This window comes from Hyperolius riggenbachi, chromosome 2 (genome assembly GCF_040937935.1).
Source record: "Hyperolius riggenbachi isolate aHypRig1 chromosome 2, aHypRig1.pri, whole genome shotgun sequence".
Classification (NCBI taxonomy): domain Eukaryota; kingdom Metazoa; phylum Chordata; class Amphibia; order Anura; family Hyperoliidae; genus Hyperolius; species Hyperolius riggenbachi.
The window spans coordinates 310,101,606-310,120,081 of record NC_090647.1 but is presented as its reverse complement, the minus strand read 5'-3'; the positions used below and the strand labels follow the sequence as shown (position 1 = coordinate 310,120,081).

Below are 18,476 nucleotides of genomic sequence, written 5' to 3'. Positions count from 1 at the left end.
TCAAAATTGAAGACATACTGAGCCAGCATGGCTACCACGGCATCTTGCAGCAGCATGCTATTCCATCCGGTTTGCGTTTAGTTGAACCATCATTTATTTTCCAACAGGACAATGACCCCAAACACACCTCCAGGCGGTGTAAGGGCTATTTGACCAGGAACGAGAGTGATGGGGGTGCTGCACCAGATGACCTGGCCTCCACAGTCACCAGACCAGAACCCAATCGAGATGGTTTGGGGTGAGCTGGACCCACAGAGTGAAGGCAAAAAGGGCCAACAAGTGCTAAGCATCTCTGGGAACTCTGGGAAGACCATTTCAGGTGACTACCTCTTGAAGCTCATCAAGAGATTGCCAAGAGTGTGCAAAGCAGTAATCAAAGCAAAAAGGTTACTACTTTGAAGAACCTAGAATATTACATATTTTCAGTTGTTTCACACTTTTTGGTTATGTACTATACTTCCACATGTGTTAATACATAGTATCTATCTATATCTAAACATCCCTTCCTGGTTAGCGGCCATGTTTTTTGTTTGTAAACACGGCCTAAAACTGGGGATTAAAAACCAAAATCGCGCCAGGAAGCGGCAGAAACGTCAAAGAGGGATCCAGGAGATCACAGGGACTCGATTGGTATGTTTTTTATTGTACAAATCTGACAGTACAGATTCTCTTTAAAGGACAACCGAATTGAGAGGGCTATGGAGGCTGCCATAATTATTTCTTTTTAAACAATGCACATTGCCTGTGTGTTTTGCAGATCCTCTGCCTGTAATACTTTTAGTCAAAGATCGTGAACAAGCATGCAGATGAGATGTTTCTGACCAAAATCTGACAAGATCGTCACATGCTTGTTTCAGGTGTGCGATTCAGACACTACTGATGCATGAAAGATCAGCAGGACGCCAGACAACTGGATTTGTTTTAAAGGAAATAAACATGGCAACCTACATAGCCTTCTCACTTCAAGTGTCCTTTAAATAGCAAACTGACAGCTCAATCACATGACTGAACAGCTGACTTGGCACACAGTCACATCTGAGGGCTTTTGTTGGAGCAGAAAAATGGATCACTAAAGTGAATGACCACCTTTGACAAGTAGCTTCAGGGCCACTCATACATATCCCAACATACATCTAATAACTAACGGTTACAAATACCAATGCAGACACACAGTAATGACTCAACCAGTAGCTCTCCATTTAGCAGTGACACTAAAGCCTGTTTGCAGCAAGCAAGCAACGTTGCTGGCCCCATAACCCAAGCGGCATGCTTTGACAACACAACGGCATCAGGCGCAATGGTGGAGCCCTCACCATCTTCTTGCTCTCCGTTCCTCTGTTAGCTTGCCGGGACATGGCTCTTTTATTAGTTGATAGCACAAGCAGCTCCTTAATCTCCCAGGGGTATGTTGAGTTCCTCTTCCACTCACTTGTCTTCCACTGAATCCACTGACACTGACAGAGTCGACCTGCCCAATGCGCATGCTCCTAACTCCAGGTATGCCTTATGGGAAATGTAGTCTTTTGCTCCCTTTGTACTGGTACTTGGGGCTGCTACCAAACTACAGCTACTGCGTTTCGGCGTACTTCCTGGCAGGAATTGTAAAGCCGAGTTTCCGTTATTACAGCAAGACGATTGGATAATAGCTAATCCCAGAACGATTGGATAATAGCTAATCCCAGAAACCCTTGCGGGGACAGAGGAAGTGCAGCGTGTGAGATGGGCGCTAGAGGGTGCGCTCACTGCTCTGCAACTTTTTTTTAGGAATGGTTAGACGTGTAGAGTTTTAGACAGGACATAATGTAGCTAATAAACCGGTGTACCAACAAACTGGCATACATCGTCGAGCTACCATATATCACAGTGCCTTTTCTGTGTCCTGCTCTCTCACGCTTGTATACATTGGGAGAGCCTACACTGTGTACAGATGCATAATTAGCCTCTCTAGGCTATATGGAGGAGGGTCAGAGGCGTATCTAGAGGGGTGCAGGCATGGTTCTTGCCATGGGCGCCACAGCACCATGTCTGCTCCTGTACTGCTCCTGTACTGTGCCCAGGCTCGGACAGAGCCGCCGAACCACCGATGGTCCCATCGGTGGGCCCCGACCCGACTGCCCCTCCTCCTGACCTGGGGGCCCCTAGAAGGCGTGCGCTGCATGGGAGAGCCGGGGAGGGCAGCCCGACTGGTTTTTTTTTTTTTTTATGTCCCTTAAAAAAAACTATTTTCCCCGGGGGGGCCCCCTCCTATCCTCCCCCCTCCCTCACCTCGGAGGGCCCCCCTCCTGTTACGAGCGGCGGCGGTTACAGCAAAGTTCCTGCGAGGTATAGCAGAAGATAGAGGTCCAGCTGCCTCCCGGGCTACGCTGTCTCCTCTATGCCGCTCCCACTGCTTCCTGGTTTAGTGCGAGCGGCATAGAGGAGACAGCGACTGGGAGGCAGCTGGACCTCTATCTTCTGCTATACCTCCCCGGAAGTTTGCTGTACCCGCCGGCCGCCGCTCGTAACAGGAGGGGGCCCTCCGAGAGTCCGAGGTGAGGGAGGGGGAGGATAGGAGGGGGCCCCCGGGGAAAATAGTTTTTTTTAAGGGAAAAAAAACCCAAAAAAAAACAGTCGGGCTGCCCTCCCCGCGGCTTGTAAGGAGGGGGGACACCCAGGTGAAGGGGAGCATAGGAGTCGGGGCCCCCACTGGCTACCTACCCGGCTACCTAACTGCCCACCCTCCCACCCTTCTGCCTACCCTCCCACCCGGCTACCTAACTGCCCACCCGGCTACCTAACTGCCTACCCTCCCACCCGGCTACCTATCTACCCACCCGGCTACCTAACTGGCTGCCCACCCGGCTACCTATCTACCCACCCAGCTACCTATCTGCCTACCCTCCCACCCGGCTACCTAACTGCCCACCCGGCTACCTAACTGCCTACCCTCCCACCCGGCTACCCTTCTGCCTACCCTCCCACCCGGCTACCTAACTGCCCACCCGGCTACCTAACTGCCTACCCTTCCACCCGGCTACCTATCTGCCCACCCGGCTACCTATCTGCCCACCTGGATACCTATCTACCCACCCAGCTACCTATCTGCCCACCCGGCTACCTAACTGCCTACCCTCCCACCTGGCTACCTAACTGCCCACCCGGCTACCTATCTACCCACCCAGCTACCTATCTGCCTACCCTCCCACCTGGCTACCTATCTGCCCACCCGGCTACCTATCTACCCACCCGGCTACCTATCTACCCACCCAGCTACCTATCTGCCTACCCTCCCACCCGGCTACCTATCTGCCCACCCGGCTACCTATCTACCCACCCAGCTACCTATCTGCCTACCCTCCCACCCGGCTACCTAACTGCCTACCCTCCCACCCGGCTACCTATCTACCCACCCGGCTACCTAACTGGCTGCCCACCCGGCTACCTATCTACCCACCTAGCTACCTATCTGCCTACCCTCCCACCCGGCTACCTAACTGCCTACCCTCCCACCCGGCTACCTAACTGCCTACCCTCCCACCCGGCTACCCTTCTGCCTACCCTCCCACCCGGCTACCTAACTGCCCACCCGGCTACCTAACTGCCCACCCGGCTACCTAACTGCCCACCCGGCTACCTATCTACCCACCCGGCTACCTATCTACCCACCCAGCTACCTATCTGCCTACCCTCCCACCCGGCTACCTATCTGCCCACCCGGCTACCTATCTACCCACCCAGCTACCTATCTGCCTACCCTCCCACCTGGCTACCTAACTGCCCACCCGGCTACCTAACTGCCTACCCTCCCACCCGGCTACCCTTCTGCCTACCCTCCCACCCGGCTACCTAACTGCCCACCCGGCTACCTAACTGCCCACCCAGCTACCTATCTACCCACCCGGCTACCTATCTACCCACCCAGCTACCTATCTGCCTACCCTCCCACCCGGCTACCTATCTGCCCACCCGGCTACCTATCTACCCACCCAGCTACCTATCTGCCTACCCTCCCACCTGGCTACCTAACTGCCCACCCGGCTACCTAACTGCCCACCCAGCTACCTATCTGCCCACCTGGCTACCTAACTGCCTACCCTCCCACCCGGCTACCTAACTGCCCACCCAGCTACCTATCTGCCTACCCTCCCACCCGGCTACATAACTGCCTACCCGGCTACCTATCTGCCTACCATGCCATGGGCGTCCCTACATAGGGCAAAATGGGGCATGCGCACTCCCCTGGCTAGCTGCTGCCCCCCCCTAGCTACCCGGACGTGGCTGACCCGCCCGCCCTGGGGTGGCAGCGGAGAGAGAAAAGAAGCGGCAGGCACAGCGGCGCTGCCTGCCGCATCACTTAATTCTAAAGGGGGGAGCGAGAGAGGGGGAGCCCCAAGGTGAGGGAAGGGGGAGGGGGAAACGTCCTCCCTTCCCCAACGCTTCTCTTCTCTCTCCGCTGCCACTGAGGACACCTATAGATCTGGCTATTTAAACTGGGGACACCTATAGACCTGTCTATCTATACTGGGGGGCCCTGTCACTACCTAAACTAGGGGCTCCTGTCACTATATACACTGGGGGGGGGGGGTCCCTGTCACTGCATACACTGGGGGGCTCCTGTCATACCTAAACTGGGGGTACCTGTCACTAACTGAACTGGGGGGGCGCCTGTCAATACCTGAACTGGGGGCACCTGTCACTACCTGAACTGGGGGGCACTGTCACTACCTAAACTGGGGGCTCCTGTCACTACATACCCTGGGGGGCACCTGTCACTACAAACACTGGGGGCTCCTGTCACTACATACCCTGGGGGGCACCTGTTACTACCTTAACTGGGGGGCACCTGTCACTACAAACACTGGGGGCTCCTGTCACTACCTAAACTGGGGGGTATCTGTCACTAACTAAACTGGGGGGCTCCTGTCGCTACCTAAACTTGGGGGTCCTGTCACTACCTAAGCTGGGAGGCTCCTGGTGCTACCTAAACTAGGGTGCACCTGTCACTACCTAAACTATCCAGGCCAGCCCAGCATCACCACCAGCCAACCAGCCCAGAATCACTGTCAAAAAGGCCACAGCATCACCACCAACAGTCAGGCCAACATTTACTTCAACCAGCCAAGTACAGCCCAGCATCACCGCCAGGCCGGCCACAGCATCACCGCCAGGCCTTTCAGCCCACACATCATCCCCAATCCAGCCAAAAACAGTATTGCCTGGCACAGCAGCCAGTAGAGGAGAATTCAGAAGCCAGGTGAGAGGTGTCTACCATATTAAGTGGGCATTCTGCCTATTTATGTGAAATGCTGTTTATTTATGTGCCTCATGACTGCTGAATTTGTCTTGTTGGGGGCCTCATGGTTACTGAATTTGTCTTGTTGGGGGCCTCATGGTTACTGAATGTCTTGTTGGGGGCCTCATGATTGCTGAATTTGTCTTGTTGGGGGCCTCAAGATTGCTGAATTTGTCATGTTGTCATATTTGTCATATCTAACCTATGCTGAGGGAAACTATTCTGGCTACCTATATTAGCCCACTGCCTTACTGTTACAGTTACATTACAATTACCCCCCACCCATGTGATGTCATGTCCACACCCATTTTTTTTGTCGCTGCGCGCTTTGCTTTTTTTGGGGGGGGGGGGGGGTGTTGGTAAATTATCCGCACCGGGTGTCAAACACCCTAGCTACGCCACTGGAGGGGGGCACAGCTTGGAAGGGGGGGAATTGGGCACAGAGCGGCGGGGAGGGGGGGAAGCGTCCCCCCCTCCCTCACCTAGGGCCCCCCCCCCCTTCCGCGCACCCCCCTCCTCCAGAAGTGCAGCCAGCAGCGAGCGGAGAATAGCTACAGAGATGATGCTATCTCCGCTCCGAGTCCGCATGCCGCTGCCCTGCTGGTCTCTGACTGTAGTGTGTGACGCTGTCCAATCACGTTCTCGCAGTACTTCCTGCTAGAGCGTGATTGGACAGCGTCACTACAGGAGACAGAGACCAGCAGGGCAGCAGCGGCATGCGGAGCGGAGATAGCATCATCTGAAGCTGGTAAGCTATACTCCGCTCGCTGCTGGCTGCACTTCTCGAGGAGGGGGCTGCGCGGAAGGGGGGGCCCTAGGTGAGGGAGGGGGGGAGGCTTCCCCGCTGATCTGTGCCCTCTGCCCCCCCTTCCAAGCTGGGGGGGACTTGCATTGTGTGGGGGTATCTCTGCCACCAACCTGATTGCATTGTGTGGGGGTATCTGCAGCCAACCTGATTGCATTGTGTGGGGGTATCTGCAGCCAACCTGATTGCATTGTGTGGGGGTATCTGCAGCCAAACTGATTGCATTTTGTGGGGGTATCTGCAGCCAAACTGATTGCATTTTGTGGGGATATCTGCCGTCAACCTGATTGCATTTTGTGGGGGTATCTGCCGTTAACCTGATTGCATTGTGTGGGGGTATCTGCCGTCAACCTGATTGCATTTTGTGGGGGTATCTGCCACCAACCTGATTGCATTGTGTGGGGGTATCTGCCGTCAACCTGATTGCATTTTGTGGGGGTATCTGCTGCCATTTGACTACTTGATGAATTATCATGAGGCATGTAACTACTTGAATATACAATGTATCTGGTCGGACCTAATCTCTGTGAATAACGCCGCTACTTATTTTGTGTTTTGTATTTTTTTTTTTTAAGTCTGCCCATGACTCATCATGACCACGCCGATGTTCCAGTGCATGGTGACACCCATTTAGTTTCGCATTTAGACATATCCCTATTGGAGACTGTCCTCAGAATTGCTCACAATCTATTCCCTACCATAAAGTCATGCAAAATTTCTAAAGTACATGTGTATGTGAGCCCAAAATGGGGGGGGGGGGGGGAGGGAGGAGGAGGAGGAGAGGGGGGTGGGCCCCAGGCTGAAACTTCCTTGGTGGGCCCTTGGTGTCCCAGTCCGACCCTGACTGTGCCACCATGCCTGCCCCTGTGCTGCGCCCCATGCCTTCTCCCATTCCTTCCCATGATTCAGACCTAAGATTAGATTAAATCTGGGAAACATGGCTATTTAATTTATGTATGATGGGCGCACTTAGCTTAGTGTTAGAAGAGGATAGAGAGGAAATGAGAAGAGACATTTCCAAAAACAACTTTAGCAATATCCCAAACCAAAGTACACAGGCAGCCATAACACATGTACACAAAGGATGATGTTTTTAGAGGGGAAGGGGGCTCTGACCAGGGAAGAGGGGGGCGCAATTTCAGTGTTTGCCATAGGCTCTATATTACCCAGATACGCCCCTGAGGAGGGTAGAGGGAGAATGAGCAGCACCCGACAGAGGATTCTCAAAGGTGGGGTGGCTGAAGACTCAACATGCTGAATCTTCAGCAGACATCAGGCGGTTGCTGTACACATAATTCACTTACGATTGTCGGTGGTCTATTGCTTTACATGGCCGGGTTCAATCCATCGTGTGTACTTGGCTTAAAGTATACCGAAGTCGTAGCTTGGGTACAAAACCGCATACTTGCCTAAGAAGTTGGAAGCGTTTGTATCCTAATAATGCTTCCCATGGCATCCTCCAGTCCTTGTTGCTGTTGGCTATATGGTCAGGCCGCCAGGGCCAGATTTTTCCATAAGGCACTGTAGGCACGTTCTTACAGGTGCCTTATCATGGAGAGGCGGCTCACTGCCCTCCCCCAGTCGAACATGGTGAATCCAGAGCTGGAGACCTGGGCGCAGCAGCGCAGGAGACTTGGGTGCAGCCGGTGCCACCATTGGCCGATAGGAACTACGGTTATAGCAGGCACAGGGAGTAACTTCAGCGCCGTCAGAAGATGGAGCTGAAGTTGCTTTTAAAACAATAATTCAGATTTCATTCCCCCATTATCCATGGCGGCCTGGAGGGGGAATAGTAATTAACACGGCCCAGACTTGTGTGGCAGCAGGATCAGCCATATACCGGCTGTGTCCTGCGCCCAAGTCTCCAGCGCTGCTATCTCTCGTGCACCCCCCAGTGCCTCCCTCATTCCCTATACAGAGCCTGGAGCAGAGCATACATTTTGGATTACTCACCCTGCTCTCAGCCTTCCACTGACCAGATCTCCCTTCATCCAGGGGCACCTCTAGTTACCTAATACTTGAGGGCAACAAAGGCTACTTAATATTGAGGGTACTTCTTGTTACCTAATACCAAGGGGTACCTGTGGCTACCTATGTTGGGCAGGGGAAGTGGGGGGAGGTGACAGCTTGGCCAGCCAGCACACTTGCGGTGCGGTTCAGTGAGGGTTGGTGGGTTTGTTTAGGGCGAAGTCTAGGGTGCCAGAACATCTGTGCCTATAGGCTCCTGTGATGTAAACCCGGGACGCGCTCCTCTTCAAGCATGAGCGTAGCCATACTATACCTGCGTGAATACGGCTGCGTCTGCGCAGTAAGCTGGAGCCTGCACAGGCATGACAATGCTTTTTGCAGCTGCAGCACGACTGCGCTCATGCCAGAAGAGGAGTGCGGCCCCAATCAGCTGGAGGGCCTGCAGGCTGATACAGGAGACCGGAGGAGGCAGTGGGAATCCTCATCCCTCGCTTTAGGTAAGTACCAGCAAACCCACAATTCTATTGAGAACCCCCACCCAGCTTTCGTGTGGGTGGAGTAACCCATCATGCCACCCCTTCCCCGTGGCTGTGTGTGCAGTGTCACCAAAGCCAGCAAAGTATAGATGATGGGTTTATTACATGTTTCCTGAAACTGTTTTGGAGCTAGTGTGCTTGAGGTGACCCTGTATGAACTCTCATAGGGACTCTTACTGCTGCTCTTTTTTTACAACATCAACAACAAAAAGTGCCCGCCACTCTCTGAACTATAAAAATGCAAAACTTTATTGGTCAAAATCACATGAACCCATATCTGAAGTTCCGCTTAAACCAAAAACCCTCCCCCCATAAAATACTGCACAGGGTATTCCTAGTGGGAGTACTCCCAGTACACACCACATACACATCACACATACATACAATTATCCAGATCAGCCAATCTCTTGTAAAATTGCACAGTGTGGAAAAGTGGGATAGATTGTTGGATAGAATATGCCCCCACAAACAGGCACCTTTTCGTGAGTATCAAAAGGTATTGTGACCACTTCAGGGAATATGACAACTTATAAAGGATCCTTATGTCCACAAAAACATTCCAGATCACAGGTAAATACCAAACTAATCTGTGACAATTATCCTCTGTTGAATTGTATGCTGCCAAACATCTGCTCAAATGCTTAAAAATGATATGAAAGTCCTGCTCAGCGGCAGCATCAGCCATAGCCTCAAAACCGGAAAGTTCTCCAACATTCGCCCAACGGCGGTTTTACACGGGTTACCTTTCCTTTGCCGCAGGACAGTAGTAACACTTCTCTTCTTGCTGCGGCGTCCCGCAGCATACAGGTACCTGATGGTCACTCGCGGCAAACCACGCCAGACTCTCAACCCATCGGACTAAATAAAAAAGGAAAGTGAAGGTCGGCAATGCAGTGTTCCATGTTTATTGGATGAAACTTGTATAACACATACAATATGTAACAGTCATGAGCATGAGTTGCAAATAAAGTGGAATGCACATACCGGTCCTGGTGGACAGTCAGTTGATGGTTGGGTGCAGGGCAAGGGTAGCCTGACCAAGCCAAGGCTAACCATGCCCTGCACCCACCTATTCACTGACTGTCCACCAGGACCAGTTTGTGCATTCCACTTCATTTGCAACTCATGCTTACGACTGTTACTTATTGTATGTGTTATACAAGCTTCATCCAATAAACACAGAAGACTGCAGTGCCGACCTTCATTTTCCTTCTTTATTGGGTCACTTCCTCTTATGTCTCGGTTATCTACTGCTCCAACTCACACTGATGGCCATATGCTTGACCTCATATTCACTCATCTTATGTCCTGTCACTGATTGTACTAATGCTTTGCTCCCTCTCTCTGACCATAACTTAATAAACTTCTCTCTCTCCTATTTCCCTTGTACCCTGGCACAAGCATGCTCACATGCTGGCAGAAACTACCTCAACCTAGACATGCAATCAGTCTCTAATGCCCTGGCACCTCTCCTCACACAATTCACTGACACAGACTGAGCTGCTACACAATACTACAGCTCCATTACAAAAGTCATGGATGACTTTGCCCCTCTTACCAATGCCCGCCATCATCGTGTCAGTCGCCAACCCTGGCTGACAAAAGCTACTAAGGTGCTCTAGAATAGCTGAACGGTGTTGGAGGAAAAGTAATACAAGTGAGGACTCATACAAAATATTTTTGAACAACTTTAGAAATGCTGTCTCTGTGGCAAAACAGTCCTATTTTTCATCCCTAACATCTTCCTATTTCCACAATCCAAAGTGCTTATTCAGCACTTTTAACTCAGTTCTCCATCTCCTTCCTCCTCCTCCTTCTTCATGCTTATCAGCTGAAGACTTTGCAACATACTTCACTGATAAAATTGACAAAATCCAAAGTGTGTTTTCCATGCAGCCCTCAAATCCCATCTCCACACCTCTCATTGACTGCTCTCTGTCTGTTGGATCCTATTCCCTTCCATCTCATTCCACAGCTATTCTCATCCTTCATGCATGTAGTAACATCGCTATTTAACCTGTCCCTCGTCACTGGCATCTTTCCATCCCTACTCAAAAAGGCTGTTGCGACATCACTAAAAAAATTTCTATATCCCACCGCACTTGACAATTACCGCCCAGTGTCACTTCTCTCTTTTACATCCAGATTACTTGAACGTGGCGTAGTGGTTAGCACGGTGGCGTAGTGGTTAGCTCTCTCGCCTTGCAGCCCTGGGTCCCTGGTTCGAATCCCAGCCAGGGCACTATCTGCAAAGAGTTTGTATGTTCTCTCAGTGTCTGTGTGGGTTTCCTCCGGGCACTCTGGTTTCCTCCCACATTCCAAAAACATACGGATAAGTTAATTGGCTCCCCCTAAAATTGGCCCTAGACTACAGTACTTACACTACATAATATAGACATATGGCAATGGTAGGGATTAGATTGTGAGCTCCTTTGAGGGACAGTTAGTGACAAGATATATATATATATATATATATATATATATATATATATATATATATATATATATATATATATATATATATATACACTGTACAGCGCTGCGTAATATGTCGGTGCTATATAAATACTAAATAATAATAATAATAACGTCATATACACGATGAAGTAAGCCATTGTTTATCTGCTTACTCCCTGCTTAATCAGTTCAAGTCTGGCTTTTGCTCTAACTATTCCACAGAAACAGCTCTTATGAAAGTGGATAATGATCTTACAGCTAAATTCAAAGGTAATTTTTTTCATACTTATCCTTATTGATCTGTTATCAGCATACTGATACTGTTGACCACACCTTACTCCTACAGATACTTTTGACTGAAAGCAAAAAAGGGCTTTGCTCTCTCCTGGTTATCATCCTATCTCTCTAGAAGGTCTTTCACAGTCTCTCTCTTCTCATCATCCTTTCTCTGTGGGGGTACCTCAAGGCTCTGTCCTTTGCCTCTCCTCTTTACCCTTTACATGCACGGTCTTGACAACTGAATCAACTCATTTGGGTTTCAATACCACTTAAATGCAGACAATACACAACTGTACGTCTCAGCTACAGACCTTAACGAGAAACCGTGACCAAGAATTGAACTTCATTCCAAGCAGTAGCTGATACCCCCTTTTACATGAGAAATCTATTCCTTTTCACAAATGGATTCCCAGGGTGCTCTGTATGGCTGATATTGTGGTGAAACCCCACCCACAAGAAACTCTGAGGACACTGAGGACCATGGTCCTGGCATTTTCCTGTCTGTGAACCTTGTTGCATTGTGGAAAATAGCTGTTTACAGCTGTTTCCAACTGCCAAAAAAGCAAACAGCAGCTACATCACCTGCCAGCAGTAAAAATGTCACCATGTAATAAATGTCAGAATGTAAATCAGGGATTTAAAAGATTTTGACATGGCTGTCCCCTCCAGAAGCCGGGAAGTGATCGGCTGTCATAAACTGAAGCCTATGACAGCTGATCACGCTGATTGGCTGGCGGGGGGAGGAAGAGAGGGGGGATTACAAAATATTAACAAAAATAGGCATATTTATTTAAAAAAATAATAAGAAAAATATTGACAAAAAAATAAACATCTGGGGGGCGATCAGACCCCACCAACAGAAACAGAAAGCTCTGTTGGTGGGGAAAAAAAGGGGGGGAGGTGTCACTTGTGTGCTGAGTTGGACGGCCCTGCAGCGAAGCCTTAAAGTTGCAGTGGCCAATTAAGTGAGAAATGGCCTGGTCTTTTGGGGGGGGGGGGGGTTAACACTGCGGTCCTCAAGTGATTAATACATACGTTTCTGCAGCATCCTCTTGTGCACTGTTCTGTACTTTAACTTCCAATAAAGTATTATTGAGACTAAAGTAGGATAAAACTCTGACATATCATTTATTGTTTCATTTTATAAAAATGTGTTTTTCTACTTTTTATTACCCATACAGTTACCATATTTGCTTTTGTGCACAAGTAATGTTGTCTATTTATAAATTATAAGTTCCCAAAGTACAGTTTATCTGCTCTGAAAGCTGCCATTGCATTTTATTGCATAGCTGCTGTATTTATACATACAAAGAAGGTGGGAGCAATATGAGGGTGATAGTGGTACAATCTGATCGTCATCTTAATTAAATAATTTTTCTGCAGAGTTCTTGCCTGATTGCCATGAGTGGAAAAGAGCCATTGGACCACACAGAGTTTTTAATATTTTATTTTCTTCTTAATGAGAGATTTTTAAGCAATGGGGGATGATTCATAGAATATAGATCAGATGAATTTCTGGGAAGCAGTATCCCCAGGTAATTAATGTATTTTCGTTGGAATTGTACTCCCAGTATTTCAGCTAGGTGCCTGCTTGTTGTGTCTCGCTTATTGAGAGTCATCAGCTCAGTTTTCTTTACATTTAATTTTAATCCTGAAATTTTGGCAAAAAAAACCCAGGACATGTAATAAAATAGGTATTGAGGTGTGTGGATTGCCAAGGGTGAGAATGATGCCATCGGCAAACAGAGAACATTTGTAGGTGTCAGCACCTATTCGGATTCCAATAATTTTCTCATCGGACCTGATGCTATTAGCCAAGCATACATGTAAAAAGGGTGCAGGATGAAGCCGACAAATGGCTCACCCTGCTATTGCAAATTTTCCAGCGGCGTAGATTACTATTCCCCCTCCAGGCTGCCATGGACTCAGAGTTAAGATGCAATTCAGCTGCCAGCTATTTTTTTTTGTAATTTGGGCGCTGTCTTTTTTCAGATCCCCAATTACCCTCTGGCACCACTATAGCTGTAATTCACATTACAATCTATGGCGGTGCCCAGCCTATAGAAACATGTTAATGCAATACAGGAACAACATTCTCCCATGTAACCTGGCTATTGGTTTGGTAAAAGACCTCCATAGTTAAGGGAACCAAGGAAAAATGTTTGGGGTGCAAAAGAAAGGCATGTGTTCAGCCTATCCAAGAGATTTATTTGTGTATGGCAAGTAGTTACTAAGCCCCCAATAACTTTAATTGTCTCTTTGCATGTGCATGTAATTGATGACATGTAATTGTTCCTACCATAGCTATTTATTACTCTGCTAGCTTAGACATTTAAAGCCCTCCTTTTTCTTTCGTAATGTATTAGATTGTCCTGGAGGAATCCATACCTGAAGTGACATGCAACATGATGAGGTAAACAGAGGCAGGTATAGTACTAGCTCTACTAAGAAATTCTCTGAAGTCTGTTTTCCAGTTCAGCAAGAGTTAAAAAGCTTAAGTTGTTATTTATGCAAAAAAGCCTGTTGACAGCTTGTCAAATTCAGTATTGTTTACCATTTCATGTAAAACCCTGTTGGTAGTGCTCTGTGGAAGGCAAATCAAGATAAATATTTAGAATAGCAAATGAGTACCGGAGGTCATACCATATAACTAAATATAATTACAGAGGTATACTTTCAAGAACACAGCTCTTAGACCTCAGCATTGATATTAATCACTAAACTAAAGCAATCTCATTTCATAGATGCACAGCTTTAGTGTATACCACATTTGGTGCACACTGCATATATCTGTTTATACTGTAACTTTGAGATTGTTTAATTTTGTGCACAATATCATGCTTGAGGGAGAGCATGGACTGGGCTCTAAGAAAAAGATTGGTTAAAACAGAATAACTGAGAAGTATAAAGGATCACTGTCTTAAAAAATGCTTGTAAACTCAGGTGTAACTGATGAAGTGTAGCTGATCACCTTCTCCACTGCGCAGCAAGCTAATTGGTTTCCACTTGATATACAGAGGGGCCCAAAAATGTATACTTGCCCAACAGTTTTTATCGATGCCTTTTTGAAATCTGAATTACTGTAGGCCAGCAATATGTAGTATTTATGTGTCTTCTAAAGATGTCAGTAGGCGCATCATTGTTGATGTCATCATCATGTGACTTGTCAGGAGAGAGTAAACATAGCATTCTTGAGCAGTCCCCGTGGACATTTTAGTCAATGCTGTTGATGCAGTAGTTTGCTGAAATCAAGAAGTGATACTAATGGTGACCACTTGAGCATCTGATGAGACTGCATAATTCAAACCTGACTACAGATACCCTTTGATGTTTATATAAATCGCGTAATAACATTTTTATGCATACATTTTTCAAATTGTATACATTTTTTGGACCCCTCTGTATATTTATCTTTACATCTCCTGGTTTTAATTCAGTCTGTGCAGCCTGTTCTTGGGTGGAATATTTATGTAATAGGGTGAGTTGGTCTACTGAGGTACAATTATCCTTGCAGACCACATGATTACTTTTTCTGCCTTGTAGGATGTAATGTCTTTCCCAGGCTCCGTGTGGCATGCCTTTATGCATTTGTGCAGACTTCTTTCTGTCAGTTGAGGTCTGGAGTGTAAAGCACAGTTATGTCTAAGTGCCCACACTTCTTGGCTGTACGGGGTGCATGTGCTTTGTCTGCCAAATGTCTAGCCAAGTCACCTAACACCGTTATTGAGTTTGGTCTAGTGTCCTCCTCTACTGCAGTCTTCTTGGTAGCTGCCAGAACTAGCAATGTGCAGCCATCTGGTTACTTTTGTGGATTCCATATCTGAAAAATTGCCAGTTACACAATTATGTTGCTCATTCAGGAACGGTTTCTGTCTGTCTGTCAGGACTGTTACACTGTAAATTATTGTCCTTTTTATCACTTTTTATCACATTGTATAAGGTGCACTGAATCTGTTGTAGCAATTCCTTACTTGAAACAAAGAAAATTGAAAGCATTCTCTGTATTGGAATATCCTTCCTGAGCTGGATTGTTAATGCAATCTTTCTATAAGACATCATGAGCCATATGCAATTCGCTTCTCCTATGTTTTTTCTTAGGAGATAATTTTTGTTCTTCTGTTTAAAGTAACTTTTCAGCACCCTGCAATTGAAAAAGTATCAAAAAGCAGGTGAAAAGCTACTGTCAAATTCATTCTGAATATTTTCTTGCTTGAAAGGCATTTTATTTATAATGTGAAAATATAATCTAGGAGAAAATTTAGGAGAAAAAGGGAATCATTCTCTCCTAGTTGATATATCACATTTTATCAATAAACTGCCTATTAACCTTTTGCCGACCGCGTCACGCCGATTGTCATGGACGCGGCGGCAGTCCCAGGACCGCCTAACGCCGATTGGCGTAAGGTCCTTGGAGCCTGTTTTGCAGGAGATCATTATAGCTGAGTCATTATAGCAGAGCCAGAAGGGGGCAGGCTTGGGCTTGATAATACATCAGAGAAGACAGACTTAGCTATAATGATCCCTGAACAAAGCCAGACTGAATGCTCAGTCAGGGGTTTTATCAGGGCTTATAACAAGCAGGCTGAGCAGTGAAGGATGAAGCAGAGAGCAGGGTAGGTAAAATACATGAGGGTGCTTCGTCTCTGGTTCACTTTAAAACTTTTGCCTCTGATATTTAACGTGAAAAGTAGGAAAATGTTTACACAGCTACTTAGACATTATTTGTACATTGTCATTTTAGAACACTTAGTTTGATAATGTTCCTTTAACCTACTTTTGGTAATTTTTCAATTGCAGAGTGCTAAAAAGTTACTTTACACAGAAGATGAAAAATTAACTTCTATGAGAAAATTCAGGATAAAAAGTAAATTGAATAAGGGTCCTTGAGCCTAATTTATCATTGCCAAGTGTACACCACAAAGTAAGACAGACTGATTACATCACTTGTAATGGCACATTGCAATTCACTTTGTGATTCCTGGCCTTTGTAATGCTATTGGCAATAGCTTCAGTGCTGTTTTGTAAACATGTAAAAAGTATGCAGGGGTGTTTTATAAATATTTTCAATGACAAAAATGTAAGTGAAAATATTTATTATACATCCAAACAAACTCAAGTACAGTAAGTATTATAATATTTTCTTTAACTTTTTTTTTTTTTATTAAAAAAATAAAACTTTCCTCTACCGACAGGGCTGTGGAGTCGGTACAAAAATCATTTGACTCCTCAGTTTATGATTCACCAACTCCAACTCCAGGGCCCATATGCAATTCACTTTTTCTCCCAGAAGATCATTTTTCATCTTCGATTTAAAATAACCTTTTGACACTTTGCAAAAAAAAGTACCAAAAAGTAGTTGAAAAAGTACTGTCAAAATAATTTTAAGTATTTGTTTGCTTGCTGGTGGTTTAAAAGGCATTTTATTTACAAGTTGTGGAAATATGACCAGGGAGAAAACTCAGGTGAAAACGTGAATTGCATATGGCCCAAGGTACTCAAAATTGTTCCGACTCCTCGATTCCTCAGCCCAGATTAACCAACCCATAAGTGTTTCAGCATTTGAGGTTTCATGCAAGGGCAGGGGGACAGCTGGTTATCATGCCCTCTAGCAAAGCAAAGCACCCTTGTCCCAGTGTTAAAGAGGAGCTGTTAGGTATAAGGTCTTAGAGAAAAAAAACACATATATCAGTAGCTAAAGATTGGCTGTACTTAAATTACATATGCATTTCACTGTCCACGTTTGGATTTCACAGAATTTTTATATAGTATTTGCAGAGAATGATGCTCATGGCAGGTTCCATGTTTGTCTGTCTCCTATGAAGCCAAATGTGTCGTCATGTCCTGCCTGCTTCCTGATGATTCGACTCAGAAAAAAGACAACACTACTGTGCAGTGAATATTAATTAGCCATGTGGCTAGGAACAATAGCGGACTCATGCAGTATACTCTGCCCTGTGATTTTTCAGTGCTGTGAGCTGGACTGCGTTACACGCTGTTGTAACATGAGCCTGTAACTTCTCACTAGCAGTGGAGGGGAGGACCCAAGGTGGGAAGAAGCAGCCCCAGAATGCTTTGCAGTATGGTATGTGGCCTCTCGGCCTCTTCAGAGCTTGGGTCTAACAGCCTTGCTGTTCAGCACACATCAAAAGAGAGGCCTGGTGCACACCAGAGGAGTTTTTCTGAGCGTTTTGAGTTTTTAAATCTGCTGCTAATGTTATCCTATGTGTCTGTGCACACTGGAGCAATGAGGTTTTGTAAAAAAAAACCCTAGCATTACATTGGGAAGAGCTTTTAGAGGTTTCAAAAGCTCTTCCCAATGTAATGCTATGGGTTTTTTTTACAAAACCTCATTGTTCCAGTGTGCACAGACACATAGGATAACATTAGCAGCAGATTTAAAAACTCAAAACGCTCAGAAAAACTCCTCTGGTGTGCACCAGGCCCAAGAGAGATTTTTAACTTCAGTATTGCCTTTTTGGCTTCCTTCTAAACTGTTTAACACGGGAGAATAGAGGTTTAAATTAGCTTTTGCAGCCTGACAGTTACTCTTTAAGCACAAGGGGTTCTTTCCCTTAAAAAGAAGGTGGGGCAATATGAGGGTGATGATGGTATAATCTGTTCATCTTCTTAATAAAATAATTATTTTAGCAGAGTTCTTGCCTGTTTGCAATACGTGTAAAATTTGAGCCATTAAAGCACAGAGTTTTTAATATTTTCTTCTCTTTTAAAGATAATCTGTACTCTAAAATTCTTACAATAAAAAGCATACCATTCTATTCATTATGTTCTCCTGGGACCCTCTTTGCTGTTTCTGCCACTCCCTGCTGAGATCCTGGCTTGTAATTGCCAGTTTTAGGCAGTGTTTACAAACAAAAGACATGGCTGCTAACCAGCATGTAATAGGCTTAAAGAAGCTCAGCCTGTGACTCATACAGAGCCTGCAGGGAGCGTGGAGAGGGTGTGTATAGCTTCTGCCTATCACAAGCAGAGCAGCACATTCCTGCCTGAGTGCCTGAGCCCGACAAAGCTGACAAAGGAAAGAAGATTAGATTATATAACAGAGATAATACGGCCACTGTGCAACTAGAAAGGGCTGCAATAATCCAGACCACATTAGAACAGGTATAGGAACTTATAGGATAGAAGAAATAAGGCTGAA

General features: G+C 46.5%; 2 protein-coding genes across 6 annotated transcripts in view; one reads left to right on the top strand and one right to left on the bottom strand.

Annotated features, from left to right (window-relative positions):
• TRAPPC3 (trafficking protein particle complex subunit 3) overlaps positions 1 to 1,565 on the bottom strand; it is a 39,125-nt gene extending 37,560 nt beyond the window's left edge. Inside the window, exon 1 of the mRNA XM_068269076.1 lies at positions 1,314 to 1,565. Coding sequence (XP_068125177.1) covers positions 1,314 to 1,355 — 42 coding nt within the window. The 5' untranslated portion in view covers positions 1,356 to 1,565. The remainder of the gene's footprint in view (positions 1 to 1,313) is intronic.
• Positions 1,566 to 1,601: 36 nt separating this feature from the next.
• The window catches only part of LOC137546516 (angiopoietin-2-like), a 142,964-nt gene continuing 126,089 nt past the window's right edge, over positions 1,602 to 18,476 (top strand). For 2 of the 5 annotated variants that reach the window (XM_068269075.1, XM_068269071.1), the window contains exons 1-2: positions 1,602 to 1,733; positions 13,684 to 13,730. In XM_068269075.1, the coding sequence (XP_068125176.1) occupies positions 13,716 to 13,730 (15 nt within the window). In that variant the 5' untranslated portion in view covers positions 1,602 to 1,733; positions 13,684 to 13,715. Of the gene's footprint in view, positions 1,734 to 4,674; positions 5,234 to 11,225; positions 11,309 to 13,683; positions 13,731 to 18,476 lie in introns of those variants that run through there. The other 3 variants (XM_068269074.1, XM_068269072.1, XM_068269073.1) reach the window with 2 other exon arrangements.